At 33.3% G+C, this 22012-nt stretch overlaps 1 protein-coding gene across 1 annotated transcript in view; it reads left to right on the forward strand.

The window, feature by feature from the left end:
* The first annotated feature begins 3956 nt into the window (after positions 1-3956).
* The window catches only part of LOC136028209 (uncharacterized), a 44322-nt gene continuing 26266 nt past the window's right edge, over positions 3957-22012 (forward strand). The window contains exons 1-2 of the mRNA XM_065705924.1: positions 3957-4002; positions 13648-13764. Of these exons, the coding sequence (XP_065561996.1) occupies positions 13655-13764 (110 nt within the window). The 5' untranslated portion in view covers positions 3957-4002; positions 13648-13654. The remainder of the gene's footprint in view (positions 4003-13647; positions 13765-22012) is intronic.

Raw genomic sequence — 22012 nt, forward strand, 5'->3', positions numbered from 1 at the left:
GCACACGACTCATCAGCATCATTTCATTAAGATGGTATTCAGTCAACTACGTTTTGATACGGATAACAGTTTGCAGACAAATCTAATCTGGAACAACTAGAGATATGAGGTTAATGAAGCCCATTATATTGTATTACTGTTATTTCGGAGTGACATATGAAAAAATAAACTTTACTATTACTACTACTATTCTCACTACTATTATACAACTACTGCTGCTGCTACAGCTACTATTACTACTTCTACTACAGCTGCTGGTGTTACTACTCCTAAGATAAGATTTTATCGTGGAATACACATGCAATATTACACTTTACGATTCCCCCAAAGGCTCATGGTCCTGTTAGGCAAAGAGAGTACAAACCAGTCACTAGCTCAGATAATAAAAAATCACTTACTAACAAAGAAAAGAGCAAAATTAGATAAATAAATACAGTTAAGAAAAATTGATCATGAAATTAATGATTGGACAGACTAAAGTAATCAAGTCGATTGAATAGACTTCAATAAAACAATAATTTTGAAAAAATTAAAAAAGGCAAAAATAGCTCCTTGACTGAGGTTTTAGCTTTATTATAAGCCTCAGAAAGTTGTTTTAAAAGAAAAGGACAAGTTAACATCCATACTATTGGACAGTCAAAACATAAGATTGGACCGGGCGGGAAAAAAGGTATTTTAACCAAACCAATGTGACGCTTGAGATACGGGTTTTCATTAGCAACGAACGCCCTAAAAGTAATTATACTGATATTGAGATTACCTAATTTTCCCACTTGGCTGTTTAATCTCGGATAATTGTGATAAACCTGAATAAAAAGCAAACAAAAATCTGGACCTAGCAAAATTTGAGGTAAGATAATCAGCCTGAAGTCATAAGATTACTTTCTCAAACATTTTTTTTTACATTTTAATTGTCGCTACTAATTACTCATTTAATCGTAAAACTACTAAGACTGTCACTACTGATGTTGCTGCATCTACTGCTACTAGTACCGAAGCCATGGAATTTTTGGTGTTTTAATTTTGATTATGTGTCTTCATTTGTCGGTAAATTGGACAATCTTTTCGGTAGCCTACATTGTTTATATCCCTCCAACCAAATTCATAACGCTAGCTTCACCCCTGACTACTTCTGCTACAACTGGCCCTACTCCTACTAATTTTACTACTACTAATACTGCTAATATTACTACCACTGCCACCACTGATACTAATACTACCACTAATACTTCTAGTAATACTAATATCACTGCTATTACATCTATTAGTACTAATCCTACTACTAATACTTTTACGATACTACTACTAACAATGCTATACTATTTCTATCAATAGTAGTACTGATACTACTAATACTGTTACTACTACTAATTCTAATACTGCTAGTTGGACAGCTACCGCTATTACTACTACTTCGTCTTCAATTTTAATTTAACAACGCGGTTTATTTTAGAAAAACAAAAACAAAAGAAAACACTGGAAAAGAAAAAAGTGAAAACACTTGACTGGTCGAATGCCTATGAAAATGTAGTCCACAATAAATTATTGGAAATCCTAATAAATCTTGACTTCCCGTATCCTTTTATAAGTTTTATAAAGTCTTTTCTAACTGATAGATATTTTTACGTTCAAGTAAATCAGTCTAGAAGTGAGCAATGCCCCATTACGAGAGGACTTCCTCAAGGTACAATATTGAGTCCTCTTCTATTGAACTTGTATGTTTCTGAATTTCAAGTATCTCATGCATCATTTGGCCTTTATGCAAATGATTTGATCATTTGGAAGTCAGGAAGAGATATTAGCCTTCTTCAAAGCCTTATTCAACAGGATATAAGTCTAGTCCAGAGATTCTCTTTAGCATTTGGCTTCCCAATATCAATCAGTAAAACTAAAGCCATTATATTTACTAATGGTAATCTAGATCCTCCTAATCCACTGACAATTTTCTCAAGGGAGATCCCATATTGCAATTCAGTGAAGTTACTTGGTTTATTAATGGATTCTAAAATGCAGTGGCATGAACATATTAACTCTTTGAAATCTCTGATTATTCAGAGACTTTGTATTCTAAAAAGACTTGCTGGAAATAAGTGGGGATGTCACCCAAAAATTATTTTGGATTTTTACAAATTATATATTCGTTCAAATATAGAATATGGGATTCAAATATTTTCAGCTCGTCCCCCATCCTCATTCAAAATCCTTGAATCTTTACAAAATTCTGCTATTCGAATAGCTTTGGGTGTGCATCAGCATACTCCTCTGTCAAAGTTAAGAACACTGTCGGGATTGGTGTCCCTAAGTGAAAGAGCATCTAGTCTAAGGATAAAGTATTTCTCGCAAATCCAGGCTTATGGGGCCAAGCATGCTGTATATGCACATACCTTTGCTGAGAAGTCAGCCTGTCCCAATGCCCATTCATCATGGAATCAGTTTCAACTGGAGGTCCCAAACTGGAATCAACATTCGCTTTATGCATATCCCTTTACTGAGTCCCCCCATGGGAAATGAGTCCTCCAAGCTGTCAAGTAGAACTTATCTCTATTAGTAAAGATTTGATTCCTAATTATGAGATCCAGACTATTTTGGCTGAACACATCTCAAAGGCTTACCCCAACTGTAGAAAAATATGTACAGATGGATCCGTCCAGAGGGAAAGAGCTGGAGCAGGAGCATGTATCCCATCCCTGAATTTGAATATTTATTCTCCTCTCCCATTGGGATCTTCTATCCTGTCTGCTGAATTATGCGCCATCCGCCTGGCCTTGGATGCTCTTATAAATTATAACATTGAATCTGAAAATATACTCTGTCTCTCCAACTCTAACTCAGCATTACTACTGATCCAAAATATTAATAGAATTGCTAATGACAAAGATTTATATAATATTAGAAGACAGCTTCTTAATCTTAAGATCAAGGAAAATGAAGTTTATTTTCAACATGTTCCTAGTCATAAAGGTATAAAATATAATGATATGGCTGATTCTCTAGCAGCAAAGGCTTCCATGTTATCTCCTAGTCCTTCCTCTGACCTCAATTCACGAGATATTATCAGGCAAAGATCCAAAGTTAATCACAGTACATTAATGTTATCTCCATTTCATACAAGATTAAATACAGTGCTATATTACCGGCTGAAATCAGGTGCCCTACTTCTAAATAGCTTGTTATTTAATTGGAAGCTACATCATTCCCCTTTATGCCGAATCTGATTTTCAACAGAGGAAACAATCCAGCATATTTTATTTGATTGCCAGGCTCAGAGTGAGGAGACTGTTGCTCTTAAGCGTTTCTGCTCCTTGGCTAAGATTTCAAATACTTATACAGCTATCCTGGATTCTAACCTGCCATGGGAAATTGATCCTAAGATATTTAAGGCAGCAATTGATACCTTAAAGAAGAGAAATATTGTTTAATAAAGATTAAAGCTTGAAGAAGTCAATTTTTAAAGGGACGCGATTTATCCATAGTTTTTGATTGTGCAGAAGAGAGCGGGAATGAGTAGGAAGAGCCGTATTGGTACCGGCCGGCCTAGTGCCTTAAACTGCTGGGGACAGGTAGCTCAGGTACTCGCACTTCCCACAATCAATAACAGTGTATTATTGTTCATAATCGTATATATCCATTGTTCGCAGACTGGAGGAGAATAGCGCTTCCAGTAGCTAGTTTTTTTTCTGAAGAAGAAGTCAAAGAGGTGAAAGGACTTGTTGTTAGTCCATATACCTCCCTACAATTTTTGGAACTGGAACACTAAAAAACCGATACAATACAATATACTTTACCTCTATTTTGCTTTCCCTTTATCCCTTAAACATAGAAATAAAATTTAAAAAAGAGAAAAAAAAATAGAGAGAACGCTTGAATAGTGCATGATAAATTTTCCTAGAATTCATAAATATTTCATTTGGCAACGGTAATTATTCAAAAATAATATTCGCGCTAGTAGGACCTGGAGATAGTTGGTTTGAATTTTAGAGATATATTGCTGTATTTATTTAAGCAAGAATGCATTTTCTACCTTTTACAGAGCGTGATAGAAATCACGTTGTATGATAGCTTGAAATACCAGCCAGCTGTGCCTTGGTGTCTATCTTTGTTCACAGACTAGGCTATCTTGCCTGTTGTCCCTGAGGATAAAAGTTCATGAAAGATATGCCTAATGGCAACAATCTGGCGTATCCCCTATTCTCAACTAAACACTACAATACTACAACTATTATTTAGTTATGTTAATTCAGTTTCTATAATGAGATTAGGCTGGTCTATAGGTCTAGCCTGTGAAAATACAGTTTCAGTGGGATTTGGCTTGGCTAGGATGAAAGTGAATGCATCATTTGTTGGTTTGATAAAATTCTAGTTGATTGACTTCTTTCTATCTCAGAAAGGGGTTAGATTAGGAAAATTAAACTTTCAGGGATTGGTCTACAGGCTAAAGTATGTCCTGGGAAGGTATTTTGAAATACCCACCTCCACTCCTTCTAGAGGGCCCTGACCTTTGATGACCTTCAAAAATATGTCTGTTATAAAAGTGAAACCTTGCAAAATAGATTTTCTGCTTGAATAAAATACAACAAAATTATTTTCAGCTTCATAACTTTGCTCAATCCCAATTTATAAAGTTTTAAAGATATGCAAATACATTTCTTAAATTTCAAAAAAAAACATTGATATAGCTCAGAATTCTACTCAAATAACAAGAATTGCATTTTCAGAACTAAAGGCAGAGAAAAAGCAACTGATAACTGAAAATTTAGGAAAAATGTTGTTTTGTCAAAATTTCAATAGGTATAGACCTGTTGTGTAGGCAAATTACAGGGCCCTCTAGAGGGAGAAGGAGTGGAGATAGGTTCTTTAAAATACCTTCCCAAGATATACTATAGCCTATAGACCCATCCCTGAAAATTTTATTTTCCTAACCTAACCCCTTTTTGAGATCGCAAGAAGTCACTCAACTAGAATTTTACTGTTGTTTTTAGGCTCTTGTGTAATTTAATAATCACTTCAGGAGAAATTATATTCTTAACTCTAAAAGGGCTTGAAGCAGCCCATAGTAACCAGAACTTTAAAAATAAGCTTGTAAAAAAACTGAATAGTAAGAAAAAATTGCCTTTTGTATTTGATTCAGGAATATTTATTGTTGTTTTTTAATCTCAATTATTAAAGCATTGTTAGCATATAGTAACATATTTTCAAAAAGAGCAAGAAACTCTTAAAAACAACCTTAGTTTTGCAGGCTTTAGTTTCTTTTTAAAGGTTAGGCTAGGTTTTAGCCCCTTTGAAGGATCAAAATGCAATTCCCCCTCAAATCAATCATCTAACTACAGAAGAAAAACGGGCATTCATCCTTGTTGTATTCACTTTCAACCTTGTTAAATTATGCTGAAAACTACATATTGACCAGCCAAGCAGTTGCATCCAGTTTAAATTTGTCCTAGTCCTTTTCCCTAATGTCTTGATGGCATGGCTTAAATCCCTAGTAGTAGAACAATTTTATGTAAGATAATCATTTTTACATAATAGCGCAACAAAAGCAGAGCTTGCAAGGAAATTCTAAAAAAAAAGAAAAAGAGTATAGAGCATTAGACTATTTACCAAAACCAATGTACAAATAAACAACAAAACACTATAATATAAATGTAAAACCCCAAAACAACACAATGAAAAATACAGAAAAAACCCACTGAAAATATAGTTAATCTGTTTCAAAAGTGTACCTACCAAGCAACTCCAAATGTAAATTGGATTTAAACTGGTTAAAATTACCATAATCCTTAATATCCTTATTAAGTTTGTTTCAAAATTTGGAAGCTCTATAAACAAGAGAAAAAGAAGACCTACTAGAAGCAAGTCTAGGAACCTCAATATTTCCTTGCATTCAAGTATTATGTTGGTGAACATCTGGCCTCTCACAAAATACACCTGCAAAACAATCTGGAAGGCCCTCATTATGATACTTATATATAAAAATCATCCAATCTGGCTGCAGGCATTATATTTATTTCACTGTAGACTGACCTCATATACTCCTGGCTCCCCACATGACAAAAAACTTGGATAACATTATTCTGGATCACACAGATTGGACAAAGTAACAAGGGGAAAGTACCAAGCCATATCAAAGAACAATACCAAATATAAGGGTGAATAAGGGAAAAATATAACAACCATAAAATATTTGGGGGGAAAATACGTTTTAATTTATGCATCATACCTAGGAGGTTCCTTAATGAGGGTCTCATCAACATTAATTCAAAGGTGCTTGGTGAAGCATGCATGTTTAATAATTCCCTGCTCTGATATCAATTCAGTGATCCAAGGATAAAAATTTGGAGATCTAGAAAAAATAACAAAATTTGACCTATATTTAGGTCAAGGTAATTGATTTTTAGCCATATGCATATCTTGGTCATTGTTGCATTTAATGTTGACATAAGCAGTTGTTCCATAGGGGCAACACACATCAGCATTGTGTCATCTGCAAATAAGGGTGCAGTGAACTGTGTTTCACTAGGACCATTATCAACAAAATCAGTAATTTTGGGTAGGGCACTAACAAAATCAGGCAGCTCATTAATAAAAATTAAAAATAGAGTAGGACCCAATACAGAACCTTGGGGAACCCCACAATTAACACAATTTTTACTAGACAAAATTCCATGTAAATGAACATACTGTTGTCTATTCTGAAGATAATTATGAAGCAAACTTGATGTTGCACCCCTTAGTCAGTAAAAATCACATTTTCATAATAATATACAATGGTCAACAGTGTCAAATGCCTTAGCCAAATCCAAGAATACACCAGCTACCCTAAGCTTCTTATCAAGTGCTTCATTAATTACTGAAGTAATAAACAAAATTGCAATTTCTGTGGTTCTACCTTTCCTGAAACCAAATTGATTTGGATGTAAAAGTTTATGTTGTTCCAGATGCTCATATATTCTATAATTAAGACACAGGTAATAATGAAATTGATCAATAATTCCCCAGATCATTCTTATTGCCACCTTTAAAAACAGGGGTTAATCTTGCAATTTTAAGACATTTAGGAAACTTACCCTGTTTTAGGCAAGCATTAATAAGGGAGGTAAAAACTTTTGAAATTATTGGAAATGCTGTTTTTAAAGTAAGAAGATTAATGCAATCACTCCCAGTCAAAGTACTTTTCATCTCAAAGATTATCTCATAAATTTCATCTTGCATATCAGGCCTTAGATACATTGATACATAAACAGAAGTCCCCATAAAAGTCTCAAAGGGAGCCATGAGTCTCAAAGTCTCATGGCATTACAGACATTTTCTGGCTCACTTGAAGCTGACCCATCATAAGTAATAACCTCATCAGTCAAACAGAGTCTTTTGAAGATATTACATTTTTAATAGTTTTTCATGCTTTAGCTGGGTTACCACAAGCCTCTTTAAACTTACTTTCATAATATTTTTTCTTAGCATATCTCAGGAGTTTGTTAAGAGTATTTCTGTAATTTTTATAAATTTACCTGCAAACTGGATCATTTTCATTCCTTAATGAAACTTCATATAACTTATCTTTCATATTGATACACCAGAGCAAACTAGTTGACAACCATGGTTTTTTTGGTACCTTCTTTCTTGACCATATCCAATCCTCAATACAAATTTTAATCAAAATCAGTGTATTATAAAATCTTTGAAAGCTTATATTTATGTCATCTGTATTTTTAACAAAATTATTCCAATCAATATCTGAAATCTCTTGTTTAAACTGTTCAAGATTATTCTGGTTAAGCACAGAGAACACACTCATTTTAAATCTGGAACTTTGCTTTCATGGGATACAAATTTTAAAACCTGCTGAAATCCCAAAACGGTCAGATACATCTTACAATAACTCCTGGATCCAAAAAATTTAAATTAGTAAAAATGACACTAATGCTGTAACATGTATACAAATATTAATAGTAGGGAACAAATTGTATGACATGCATAGCTGTAGAAAATCCATAGGAGTATTCAAATTCATGTCCTGTAGGTCAATGTTGAAGTACCCAAGCAAGAAAAAAGTGTGTGAACCAGTAGGTAATTTCTCCAATTGTTTCTCCAAAAGATCCATGAAAGCAGGTATAAACCCAGATGGTGGTCTATATAGTACCATCACGTAAACATCTGTTGGCTTAAGCCTAAGCTGAAAAATAAGTGGCTCAAATAGCATCTCTTGATATAACAACAGATCACTTCTTACCAAAACCTCAATATCACTCCATGTATATGCTCCAATTCCTTGGTGTTGTCTAATCTGACAATTCTTATTATAGAGTGTATATTCTGAAATCTGTAAGATACCCAAGTTCTGAGCGTTAAGTCATGTTTCAGTGAGACCAATAACCTGAAAAATAGAAAGTTGACATATCTTGCTAATAAAATTGAAAGATGAATCTATCTAACTTCTATTTTGCAATGGTAGCCTTGGATTTGTAATTTATAGTTGGCTATAGTAAATCATTTGCTACAGACTTTAGTGAAAACCAAACGTGTTTTGTCAAGTATCTGTTTAGTATTCTTTGATTTTTTATTAGTCTCATATATTTAATTTTTAAGCTCATGAATAAGCAAACATTAACCTTAACAAAAATCAAGTGCAGCTAGTTAAATGTGTGATTGCTGTATTTTGATTTAAGATGGTCATGTATTAATCTTATTGAATTTTACCCATGTTGTTTAATTACTTATGACCATTGTGTAAATAATACCCAAGCAATCAAGATGGGCAACAAGTCTGTATAAGTAAAGCTGGGGAAGAGGAAGAGCTTTATTGGAGGGGGGACAATCTCACCTATGCTTTATGGGTCCTTTAGGCTAATCATGCAAATTCAAATCCAACAAAAGATAACGTGTCAGCTACTACTACTAGTAGCTCACCGCAGTACCAAACCGCCTGAGGCCAACACGGCTATGCACGCACCTCCTCCATCCCGATCTATTCAAAGTCTCCCTCTTTACACTCTCCCAGGAAGTTCTCATTTCCTTTAAATCTTTCTTTTTGACATCCTACTAACCCAGACAAGGATGACCTGCTTTCCATTTAGCCATAGAGGGTTGGTCAAAAAGGACAATCTTAGGCTATCTGTCATTGTTTATCTGCAGAATGTGCCCTACCCATCTCAATCTTTCTTTCATTATAGCAATAGGAAGCTGGGCTGAACTACATTTTTTGTAGAACCTACTGCTTGAAATGCAGTCAGTCAGCCAGGTGCCCAAAACAATTTGTTGGCAGTTTCTCTGAAAAACATCTAGTAAGTCTTAATCCACTTTTTAGAGCACCCATGCTGCAGAGCCATATCTGGCTGCTGTCATCACTGTATCTTCTAATATTCTAATCTTGGTTTGCACACTTATCTTCCTATTCTTCCAAACTGTATATAGCTGTGGAAAAACACCCTGAGTGTTGGCTATTCTAGTTTTAACATCTTCACTGCTCCCACCGTCTTTACTAATAATTAAAGTAAAAAAAAACAATTTTTTTAGCTGAAAGTAAGGAGCAACATTAAAACTTAAAATGAACAGAAATTACTCCATATATAAAAGGCGATGTTTCCTCCTCAACGCCCCTGTCTTTACGTTAAAGTTTGACTCTTTTCTCTCAACTCTACTTTTTAAAACAGTAAAAAACTTTAGCTCAAAGAGCAGGGCGTTAAGGAGGGAACAGCCCCTTTCATATACAGAGTAATTTCTGTTTGTTTTAAATTTAAATATTGCTCCTTACTTTCAGTTAAAAAAAACTTGTTTTTTTATTTAATTTCCGAACGTTTTTGAATTAATGCACGTTTTGCTTTTGGCTCTCCAAACATGAATAAATAAAATGAAAATTTGCATATTAATTTATTTTTTTGGCTAAATGGTTTTCTCATAGTTTTGATTGAATGGTTTTGAGAAAAAAAGGAGCGGGGGAGTAGGCCTAGTTACCCTCCAATTTTTTGGCTACTTAAAAAGGCAACTAGAAGTTTTAATTTTATGAACGTTTTTATTAGTAAAAATGTATGTAACTTACGAATTAACTTACGTAACAGGTTTTTGACTATGTTGTTATGTTTAGTTTTTTTGACTATGTTGAATAAAATGGCTATCTCCGAATTTTGATCCAATGACTTTGGGAAAAAATGAGCGTGGGAGGGTGCCTAGGCGCCCTCCAATTTTTTTGGTCACTTAAAAAGGACACTAGAACTTTTAATTTTCGTTAGAATGAGCCCTCTCGCGACATTCTAAAACCGCTGGGTCAATGCAACCACCCCTGGAAAAAAACAAATAAACACGCATCTGTGATCTGTCTTATGGCAAAAAATACAAAATTCCACATTTTTGTAGATAGGAGCTTGAAACTTCTACTGTAGTGTTCTCTGATATGCTGAATCTGATGAGGAGGTTTATGTTAAAATTCTATGAATTTTAAGGGGTGTTTTCCCTTATTTTCTAAAATAAGGCAAATTTTCTCAGGCTCATAACCTTTGATGGGTAAGACTAAACTTGATGAAGCTTATATATTCAAAATCAGCATTTAAATGGGATTCTTTTGATGTAACTATTGGTATCAAAATTCCGGTTTGTTGCCACTTTTTTCTACTGTTTGTTGCCACAAGTTGTTTGATATTACCAAGGTAGATGAAGATGCCCACCTGACCAATCTTTTCGCTACCCAACGTCATCTTTTTATATTCACTTATTCCTAGCCTTAGTGACTTAGTCTGCTGAACATCAATTTTCAAACCTATTCTAGCACCCTGAACTTTCAAAACTTCTAAAAGTTTGTTCATTTTACTCACACTTTCATGTAGAATGCTTAAATCATCAGCATAGTCTAAGTACAGGAGAGTTTTTCATCCCCATTTGATTCCGTGGTCTCCCATTGTCTTTCCTGTCCTCCTTAAGACAAAGTCCATCAAAATGATCCATATAAAGGGGTATAGAACACAACCCTGCTTAACTCTTGATTTTAATACAAAACCAGCTGCTAACCTCATTTCCTACCTTAACCATAGCAGTTTTATTCTCATACATAGCACTAATCACTTTAATGTATTTGTCTGTTATACCACAGAAGGATAAGACCTTTGCTAAAGCTTTTATATCAACAGAATCGAACGCTTGCTCATCTATATATAATATATAAAACTGAGAACCAAAGGTGTTTGACAATTAAGGCGCTTCTCAATTATCAACCTATGAGTGAAACTTTGGTCGACACATCCTCTTCCATTGTGGACCATAAGCCCACCTGACCTGTAAAGCGTAGGTAGGACCTCTGCTGTTAATTTACTTATAATAACTAAGCTAAACTCAGGCTTCTAATTAATTCATATAATACAAAAATTAACATTAGAAAGCTGCATTACTCCAGCTTTTAATCTTTCCAACCTCTCTTCTGTATTTAGCTGTTCTTCCCAAAAAAGGGAAAATCAGGAATGCTACTAATTGAGATGCATGCTTTGGAACGTGGGTACTTTGGATAAATAGGTTCTTTTTTAAGTTTAGCAACTATAAATCCAGAATCTGTCAGAGGCGTAATTAGGGTTTTCAACATGTGGAGACAGTGTCAGTTTTTCTCTCTCCCTCGCCCCGCTAGGCTAAAAAAAAAAAAAAATACAATTTACTTATCTATTTTTATTTTACATACTAAAACATGGTAAACCACTCCAAAGGTTACCAAGTCAATCCAGCCTTAAAATAAACATCAATTACCGCAAATTAGAGTGGAGTTATCCCCCCCATCCACCCTGTAATGGCTAGGGAATTATTTGGTTTATACTTTAAACAATATTTGTTTCGAACAGTTTGGTTTCATTTGCAGAATTCATCAACAAACTGCGAAAAACTACAATACTTGACAAGATTACAGGAAAAAAAATACTTACAGTTACAAGGACTTTGAAAATGATTACATTATTTTTGATAGGGCACTATCTTTGTCAAGACATTTCTTTTTGATTCTGTTCCATTCAAATATATGTAAAGCCGATGAATGAATAAAACTTAAATGATCATTGATTAACAATCTGTTTTGCTTGCTGAAGCAATATTTGAATTGATGAATCAGTAGATGATATATCAATTGATTTTCTAAATCATTTGTTAGGAAAGTGTTTCCAGCGAACACACATTTGAATAATAAGACAGCACAGAAAATGTACTCCATACACGACTAATAAGTCTAGATTTTTTTAGTATGATAATATTAATTCCTGCAATTCCAAGGAATTTTTGATTTTCTAGTGTAATTATTGTAAAAGAGAAAATATATAAAATATGCTTTGTTTTCAACATAGTCAAACGTCAGAATGTTTTCTCTTCATTAAAGAGTGCCTTTCTCTGTCTACACGTCCTGTAAGTTTTAAGTTCATCAGAGAAAAAAAATCTTTTGGATCGTTTTTCTCGATCATGACCCAATATAGGCAAAATTAATTTCATTGTTGTCTGGAAAATGGACCACCTGTTCTGGTCTAGTTAAATGTAATTTTAAAGTTGAATGGTGACTGAAAATGCATGACCCTGCTAATACACGTTACGTATCATTCCTGCTTTTGGTCTGGTAGGATTAAAAAAATTCCTTATATTATTAGTAATCCCATTATTACCTTATTAGGAATTATATTATTACCTGATAGTAATCCCTTATAATTTAAGCTGAACAAAATATTGGCGTCCTGGTGAATCTGAAAAAAAAAGTTTTTCCGCCCATTCACAGGAAAAATAGTTTTGATTTTACTTGTGTTTTTTTTTCTGTACGTAGGAGCCCACTTGACCAATGGGCTTATGTGTAAAATTGAGTTTTTTTTAGATAAAAGTGGTTTGATTTTTTCTTGGGCGAAATAATATTTTTGCAACAAAAATCTTTTGGTCCCTCTCATCCCATACCCCAAGCATACAATTTTGATTTCTCTTTTGATCCTTCCCTAATACTCTCCGAAAGTTTCAACCTGATCACAAACTGTTCCCGAGATATAACATACTCTTTATTTTGATAACTAGGGTACACACAGTTTCTTTTTTTTATTTTGTTAGTTCACCAATGGAGATAACACAAAATTGTCTTATTCCAATCAAAGACAAAAATTTTAGTGTTCTTGTCTCTTCCTCTAAACAAAAAATTTGAAGTTGTCTTGCCCCCTCCCTCAAACACTGAACTTATTTCCCTTTAGTAATTTCTGAGATATTGCAGATATGCTATTTTGACCTTGTCAAGATGTTGTTTTTTTTTATTTCAATTGCTACTTCCTTTGGAATATTTTTTAGTCCTGTAGTGGATTATAGTGCCAAAATTTGTAGGTTGAATAGAGGCAAATTATTTAAACCCCTTTCCCCTCCTCCTCTGCCCCCTACATAAGTCAAAATTCCAGGTCTACTTGCCCCCTTCCTCCCCCCCGGCACATGCAATTTTCAACTTCCTTCCTAATGATGTTCTTGTGATTTTACAGATAAGTTATTTTGATAACCTGGCAGCACAGTGTCTTGATTTATCTCTCTACTTAGCCTAAATGGGGCCGGAACAGATGCTGTGTCCAGAAATAATTATACCCGCTTATTCCCTCCCTAGCTACGCCACTGGAATCAGTAGCAAAAACTATTGCTGAATAAAATGCATGCTTCGCTATATTTCTAGCTTCCTATTTCCAGACAAACAATGAACACGGTTGTAGATCCAAGGAGGAAACTGAAAACCATCCAACAAACCGCTGAAGACAAGAAAGGACTTGTTGGAAGAAATTTGCCAAAGGAAGATACAAAAAAAAAGTAATGTTTCTGTTATACATGTTTGCTTGTGCATCACTAGAAATGAGGCAAGATGATTTGTGACAAAACAATATACTCAGGGCTCTAATCTGTTCTTTACAAGATCATGCTAGTACCTAGCTGTAGAACCACTATATTAAGAGATAGATCCAAAATATTTTTTACATTCCATGTGAATGTAGCATAACGTTCAGGAAAAATTAATAACAGAAATAGGATAGTCTTTAAGGTAGTCATTCTGTAGACTTCTTGAGGTTCCATATTATGGCAGGAAGAAAGTTAATAATAAACATTTCTATTATTGCTAGTTTGAAGATAGTAAAAGGAGCAAAAATAACCAGTGAACTTTTATTGAGAACTCCTATTATGTAACGATTAAGCCTCGGCACTATTTCTCATTTTATTTCTGTTTCTGTTTTTATATAACCTGTTTCTGTTTTTCAAAAAAAAAAAAAAAAAAAAAAAACAGAAATAGGTCATCTGTTTCTGTTGGACCTGTTTCTGTTATGCTTTTTTAATCTTTTTTTTTTTTTCATTTTATCGAGGACTTGCGTTTGTACTATTTGTCTAGCGGGTATAGGTCAGTGAACTTTTGCGCTGCTGTGTGACGGCAAAAGATTGTAGCGTCTGGGTAACAGAAAAAGAAAAGAAACAAGTCAAGTGCGGTCTTGAAAAACATGGAATAAATGATCCATAGAGGCAAAAGGTTGAACTTAATCTTGAATTTGCATTGGTTGCGAATAAACTCAGGTGACCAGAAAGGGTTTGCCACCTTAGGTCTGAAGTGAACTGAACCTAAAACCTTCGAACTTCCTTAAATAGTTCTTTCTACATTCATAAAATAAACATTCACGATGAAACTGCAAGACCACTCTCATTAAAAAATATGTGTTCATTTGAGTGATTGATGCATAAGCACGTATTAATAAAAAGACTAAAATTGATTTATTTAGGCACCTTTTTTTTGCAATTTTAACACTTTTTTTTAACATTTTCTACTAAAAAAGAAGCCTTGAAAACACAAAAGCCATTCCAAACATTGATCTTCTATCTTCCATTTGTACCTGCTCATGGCGTGAATCACTCGGAAAAATAACAACTTTCATCAATAATCTTGAGAATGTTGACAAAATAAAGGTGAAAGTATCTGTTCCTCCATTGCCAAGACCCCATGGAAGGAATAGTTTAGTGAGGAATCCTGAAATTGCTGTTTGTCATGCAGGAAAGGATTCGTGTTTCTGAAAATGAGAAGTTGAAATAACAGCACAAGATCCAAAGAAGTTCTGGTAAAATCTCAAGGAAGTTCTAAATTTCAATATTCTAAGTTTAAAGATTCTAATTTTAAAATTCTAAGTTGAAGGAAACCGTTTGAATCAGGTGAAGTTGACAAAGTAGTGTGTCACTTACGTACTTGTATACCTCTGTCTGTATTCGACAATGGTGGTATGCCTGGACTTCTTAAAACTTTGACCGGACTTTCCCTCCATCTGCTCATACAATCAAGAGAAACGTCTTTCAAGCAGAGAAAAAGAAACTTATGAAAGCAGCTATAAGAGAGCCAAAAAAAGTCTCGTTGACCTTTGACTGCTGGTCATATACAATAGGGGGGAGGGGTAACTGGCTGTAAATGTGCACTACCCCAAGCAAGTAAGTGGACAATGGGCCGTCCAGGGCTGCATATTACACTTTCTAACATCGAATGACATGACTCTGACGAGTTAGATGAAGAAAGTGCGTGTTACCAGTTGGCCGAAACAACATTTGACTCTAGAGACAGTATTAGAGACATAGTATCAGTGTCAATAAATGCTGCGCTGCAGAAGTTTCGCAAAACCCTGAACTTACTGAGAAAATCGAATGTCCAACATGACATATTTGAAGAGTTTTGCAAAGACATAGGGCTGAGTGGTCATATACCTCATGACATGAAAGTTTGCTGGAATAGCACACAAACCATGATTAGATCCTCCCTCCAGAGAAATTCTGCCCTTCAGAAATTATATGAACCTAATGTTCGAGATATTAAGATCAGAGAACAGGAACTGTCCGAGCAGGAATCGATTCTTCAGAGCATATCTAGGTGTTTGGGGTCTTTTGAAGAGGCAACTAAAATTGTCAGTAGATCTACCTACACAACATCAAGCAAAGTGTACATGCTGATGAAGGGGCTGGTAAGCTTCTACGAGATGAGATCGGCAAGCCAGTTCGAAAATTCTCTCAAGGATCGGCTCTTATTCCAGCTGAAGATGTACTTTGTTCGTAACCCTAGATTCAAATTAGAGCTTTACCAACATGCAGCTTGTTTGGATCCATTGGCCTATGAATGACTTTGGTGGAGAGAGTGGTGGCCAGACGGTCTCTCACAAGCTTACTGGGAGCTCACTTCCTTTGGTGAGAATATAAATATGAAAGAACCAGAGAGTCTGAGTAAAGTTGATGACTTGGTTTTCAAACAAAACAGGATTAACACCCTCTGTCCAAAGATCGATACTACAGCAAGTTGGAATACGGAGAACATAGTCAAAGCCTATGAAGAGAGGGCTCTCGTCTGTCTTTTGGAACGTCGACTAAATACCCTTTCAGTAATTAACTTAGTTTTATTATATATATATATATATATATATATATATATATATATATATATATATATATATATATATATATATATATATATATATATATATATATATATATATATATATATATATATATATATATATATATATATATATATATATATATATATATATATATATATATATATATATATATATATATATATATATATATATATATATATATATATATATATATATATATATATATATATATATATATATATATATATATATATATATATATATATATATATATATATATATATATATATATATATATATATATATATATATATATATATATATATATATATATATATATATATATATTATATATATATATATATATATATATATATATATATATATATATATATATATATATATATATATATATATATATATATATATATATATATATATATATATATATATATATATATATATATATATATATATATATATATATATATATATAAATATATATATATATATATATATATATATATATATATATATATATATATATATATATATATATATATATATATATATATATATATATATATATATATATATATATATATATATATATATATATATATATATATATATATATATATATATATATATATATATATATATATATATATATATATAACGAAAAGAGAAATCACCAATGCAACAGCACAAACACATTAAAAAAAAAAAACAAAAAAAAAACTGTTGATCCGAAACAGAAAAAGGAGCTTGCAGCTCCGTTAACTTAGATCTTGGAATAAAATAAGTAATGTCGGAGAGTTTGCAAAGAAGTGGAAAGGGTTTTATAGTACAAATCAGTAGAAAAGATGGCTCTAGTGATTTATTAGTGTCTGTACTCAACGAATTTTAGACACCATGGATGCAGCAGTAACTGCAACCTAGTAAAGAGTGAATCTTGGCCCATAGTAATCGAAAATAAAACAAAACGTATTTTTAGAAAAACTATTCTATACAAAAAAAAATATTTAATACTGATTCAAGAATGCTAACTATTCCCCATGTTAAACTTCAATGTAAATCTTTTGCCCGAAAACATATTTCCTTTATTTTCGAAAAAAAAACGAAACCTCTCTGAAATGATGTTGGATTGAAATAAAAAGTACGCCATTGACATCATAATAGTCAAAAACCCCTAACCGGAGAAATACAGTCCTTAGCTCTAAAAGCCACAGAAGATCGTTTTTAGTATGGATAGCACTGGTGTGTTTCCTTTATCTTTATTTTCGGCTTCTTCTTTTTCCTCCCAAACGCCCACAGGTCACTGAATGGTCGTAGAGACGATTGAGGGCTCTTAAAAAAAATCGTTCATAGTTAGTGCCCTTTCTGTAAATTGAGATCATTAGCGCCATTTTAAAGTGTTTTTTCAACCTTCCGCTGTGCCACTTATCAGACTTGTCCCTATTTTATTTAACTGATCTGTTCGACTTTTAGAATCAGAATCACACCTCGGAGCTCAAGGCATGTGTTCTTGATCCTCTCGTGGTCCCTGCCACGAGTGTAGCGAGTGAGTAGGCATTTAGTGTGACTGGCTACTTCGTTCGGAAGAAATGTGTGAGGTCAACTGAAATAACCCTAGAAATAAGAATGTTTCTAAGTGACAAGTTCAAAGTTTGAACTTGTCACTTAGGAAGAAGTTTGAACCTCAAAGCAGACTGGATAGAAAATGTATCGACCATAGTGCAGAAAGGAAGTTAGTAGTGAATCATAGTGTAATTGTTTTCCATTTTATTCAAAGCTGCCGTGCTTTTTTATTAGATTTGTTCCTTAGAATATATAATCCATTGTTCGACATCTTGATGTGGCAAGAACGAAATGCTGTGCCCAGGTTCTCTAATATGTTTTAGATTCGCATGTACAGTCGGGGTCGTATCGTATGCGCCTGTGGTCGATTAAAAAAGAGATGGATAAGTGGATTTGGGATGGCCAGAAGGCGGTTTCTTTACGCCGACTTGGGAATTGCAGCGTATAATCTCGCCCAGTATGGATGACAGGGTGCGAGATTCTAAAAAAGATGAAGATAAGAAAAAAAACTGTTAAAATAGCTTTTTTTTCATAAAACCGCTGTTTTCTGTTTTTCAAAAAAAAGAAGAACAGAAAAGAAAGCAGGTCACCTGTTTTGACTGACCTGTTTCTATTTCTGTTGTTTTTTTATCTATTTTTTTCCGCTTCTGATTTTCTGAAAAATGGAAACAGTACTGATGTTTTATAACAATGACAACCTTTATTATAAGATAGAATCTAATTCTTGTCGTATTTTATTATTATTATTATTATTTTTTGTTAAAAAGAAAAACTCTTTACCCACAGCATTAAAATATTTATGATTAAATTATCAGCATTTGGTCTGAAATTTGGAAGGAGGGTTGACTACTAACTGTAGGGCTACAACAAACCTTCAATATATTTTGTCTACATTAGTTTATGTACTTTTTTTCTATTTTATGTTAGATTTTGTTAAAAATACTGTAAATAGTCTCACCAAAATTTCTGATACGAAAGTGACAATTTTAAACTGAGCATCCTGTTTAAAAAAAAGGAGAAATTTCAGTATTGTGTGCTCAAACATAGAGAGAAAGAAAAGATGGACATATTGTATTTCTAGCGTAAAGTCTTCTTAGATTTGAAATATTCTATGGTTTCTGCTAAAACCTTCAATTGTTCAGTTCAATATTATATCTTTTCGTTGTTTAACTTCAATTTTATTACTATTTTACTTTGCTTTAATTACAAAACATTTTTTAATATTTCTCAAAGTCCAAGGTATATTAAAAAGTGTTTTAAAAAGAAATGGCTCTTTCCATAATCTCTCATCAGAATCTTATCAAATATTGACATTTCCTAAATGAAGTGTCTCCTCCAGCAGAAAGATCAATTTAGAGGAACAAAAAGCTACCTCAAACAGCAGGCTTATTAAATTGCGCAAACTTTAAATTTTAATTGTCTGGATACCACATGCTGCAAAAAGAATACTTTCAAATCTTGGTATAATGTAGAAATTTCAAAAGATAAGATTTTGAGTACATGCTTTTATTTGTGTCAGTAATGCATTGAAATTTAATAAGTATTATGCATTTGTGCAATTAAGTTGTCAACTATTGCGATTTCTATCCAGATGGATGTCAGTACGAAAATTATTTCGTTAGTGTGGCAGAACTAATTGGTTTGAGTTATTTCATTTAAATAATACAGTGAGTAGCATTTGATATTAGTTTTCTCTTGATTTATCTTCTGATACAGAGTTAGAAACACGGATTCTACCCTTAAAAGAGAAGAGCTCAGATGAGAAATCTATATATATAAAAATAAGTTGTCTGTCTGTGGATGGATGGATGGATGTGTCAGGTGACGTCACCTGAAAAAACTGGATTAGGTGACGTCAAAACTGAAAAAACTAAAAAAAGGCAAAAAATACAAAAAAAACTAAAAACTAATAAAAAAAATAAAAAAGCTAAAAAACTAAAAAAACTATAAAGGTAAAAACCAATAAAAAACTAAAAAAAAAAAAGTGAAAAAACTAAAAAAAGGCAAAAACTACAAAAAAAAACTAAAAACTAATAAAAAAAGTAAAAAAGCTAAAAAACTAAAAAAACTAAAAAAACTAAAAAAAGGTAAAAAACTAAAAAAAATAAAAAATAAAAAAATAAAAAATAAAAAAAAACTAAAAAAAAGGAAAAAACTGAAAAATAAGCTAAAATAAAGGTAAAAACCAATAAAAAACTAAAAAAAAAGGAAAAAACTAATAAATGACGACACTCAAAGAGAAAGCGACCAGGACATGTACACCGGATACAAATGACGACCGGGACACAGGGAATATAAATAACGACCGGGACACAGGGACACAACTACAACGGGGACACCGGGGGAAACAGGGGGATATAAATGACGACCGGGACAAAAAAACTAAAAAGAAATAAAAACTAAAAACTAATAAAAAAAACTAAAAAATCTAAAAATCTAAATAAGCTAAAAAAGAAAAAAAAAGGAAAAAAATAAAGGAGAAAAACAAAACTAAAAAACGAATGTATATACAGACCGGGACACCGGGATACAAATGATGACCGGGACCCGGGACACAGGGAATATAAATGACGACCGGGACACAGGGACACAACTACAACGGGGACACCGGGGGAAACAGGGGGATGTAAATGACGACCGGGACACCGGGACAGGGAATGGTCGATTAGCAATCACCATCAACAAAGCTCAAGGGCAATCATTAGAATCATGAGGTATAGATCTGAATACAGATTGTTTTCCCATGGACCATTATATGTTGCATGTTCAAGAGTCGGTAAACCTGACAATCTATTTATATGCAAAGACAATGGGACAGCAAAGAATGTTGTATATTCGCAAGTTTTACGTAGTTAAAACCATATATATATATATATATCTATATTCACAGGTGGGACATAGGGACACAACTACAATGGCGCGTAACTATTATGGCGCGTAACGACTTACGCGCGCGGGGGGGCTTGGGGGGGGCGCGAAGCGCCCCCACCAACTAGGTGTTGGGGTGGCGCGAAGCGCCACCCCAACAGCTAGTAATAAATAAATAAAAAATAAAGTTGTTTTCAAAATGGACTAAAAAGAAGAAATTTTTTTTTCGAGATTCTATAAATATAAGTGAAAGTGAAGGGTGCAAAACGGACTTGGCTTTACATAACATTACCATGGGACCGGCTTTGATTAGTTTGCCCATTGACAAAATAAGCAAATTTGCCTATTGTTTTGCATTACTTTGTAGTCATTGTTTGCAATTTGGCCATTGTTTATATGCAGGACTTATCACGGGAAAAGGGAAAATATTTGACCGTGTATGTACTTAAAAGGCTAAGGGCATTAAGCTGAAACCTTGGAGAATGGTAAGCTAAATTAAAAGAAACAATATATATCCAAGTTATCAAAAGGCCTATCCGCAATATCTTAGGAACAGGTAAGGGTATTAACTTAAAACTTTCAGGGCCACTACTGCTGTTGCTGCTGCAAATGAGACTGGTTGTGACTGTAACTGTGACTACTTCCAACTGCAACAACTTACAACTATGACTGTGACTGTTTGAAACTGTTACTTAATCTATTTGTGGCTATTTCAGGGAATGCTGAACCTCGAAACTTTAATGTTGAAATAACATCGCTTGATGTTTTGATACTTTGATGTGGAAAAAAATTTGATGTGGAAATGGGGAATCTAGAAAAATTGAAACTTTGGCAATCAAAAACGAACGGAATTTAATTTTAAAAAAAACTCTGAAAATGGAATCTTTCAAAGCTAGTAAAGAGCCATATTGAACTTCAGACCTGCAGAAATAAATTACTAGAATAATTCAAACTCAAAATGACCAGAAATTACTACTAAAGAATAAATGAAACAAAAAATGAACAGAAATTAAATAAACAATAATGGCATACAAACATACAACAGGTACTAATATAAATGAATAAATAAATCATAAAACAAGTAAAACTTAAATTGAAAATGCAAATCAAACTAAAAGCGAGAAAAAATCACTACAAACAAGAGGTTTGCTACTCCGTCATTTGCGCTTTACTGAAAGCGAACTATATTACAATTAATC

The sequence above is a fragment of the Artemia franciscana genome, chromosome 6 (assembly GCF_032884065.1).
Source record: "Artemia franciscana chromosome 6, ASM3288406v1, whole genome shotgun sequence".
Lineage (NCBI taxonomy): Eukaryota > Metazoa > Arthropoda > Branchiopoda > Anostraca > Artemiidae > Artemia > Artemia franciscana.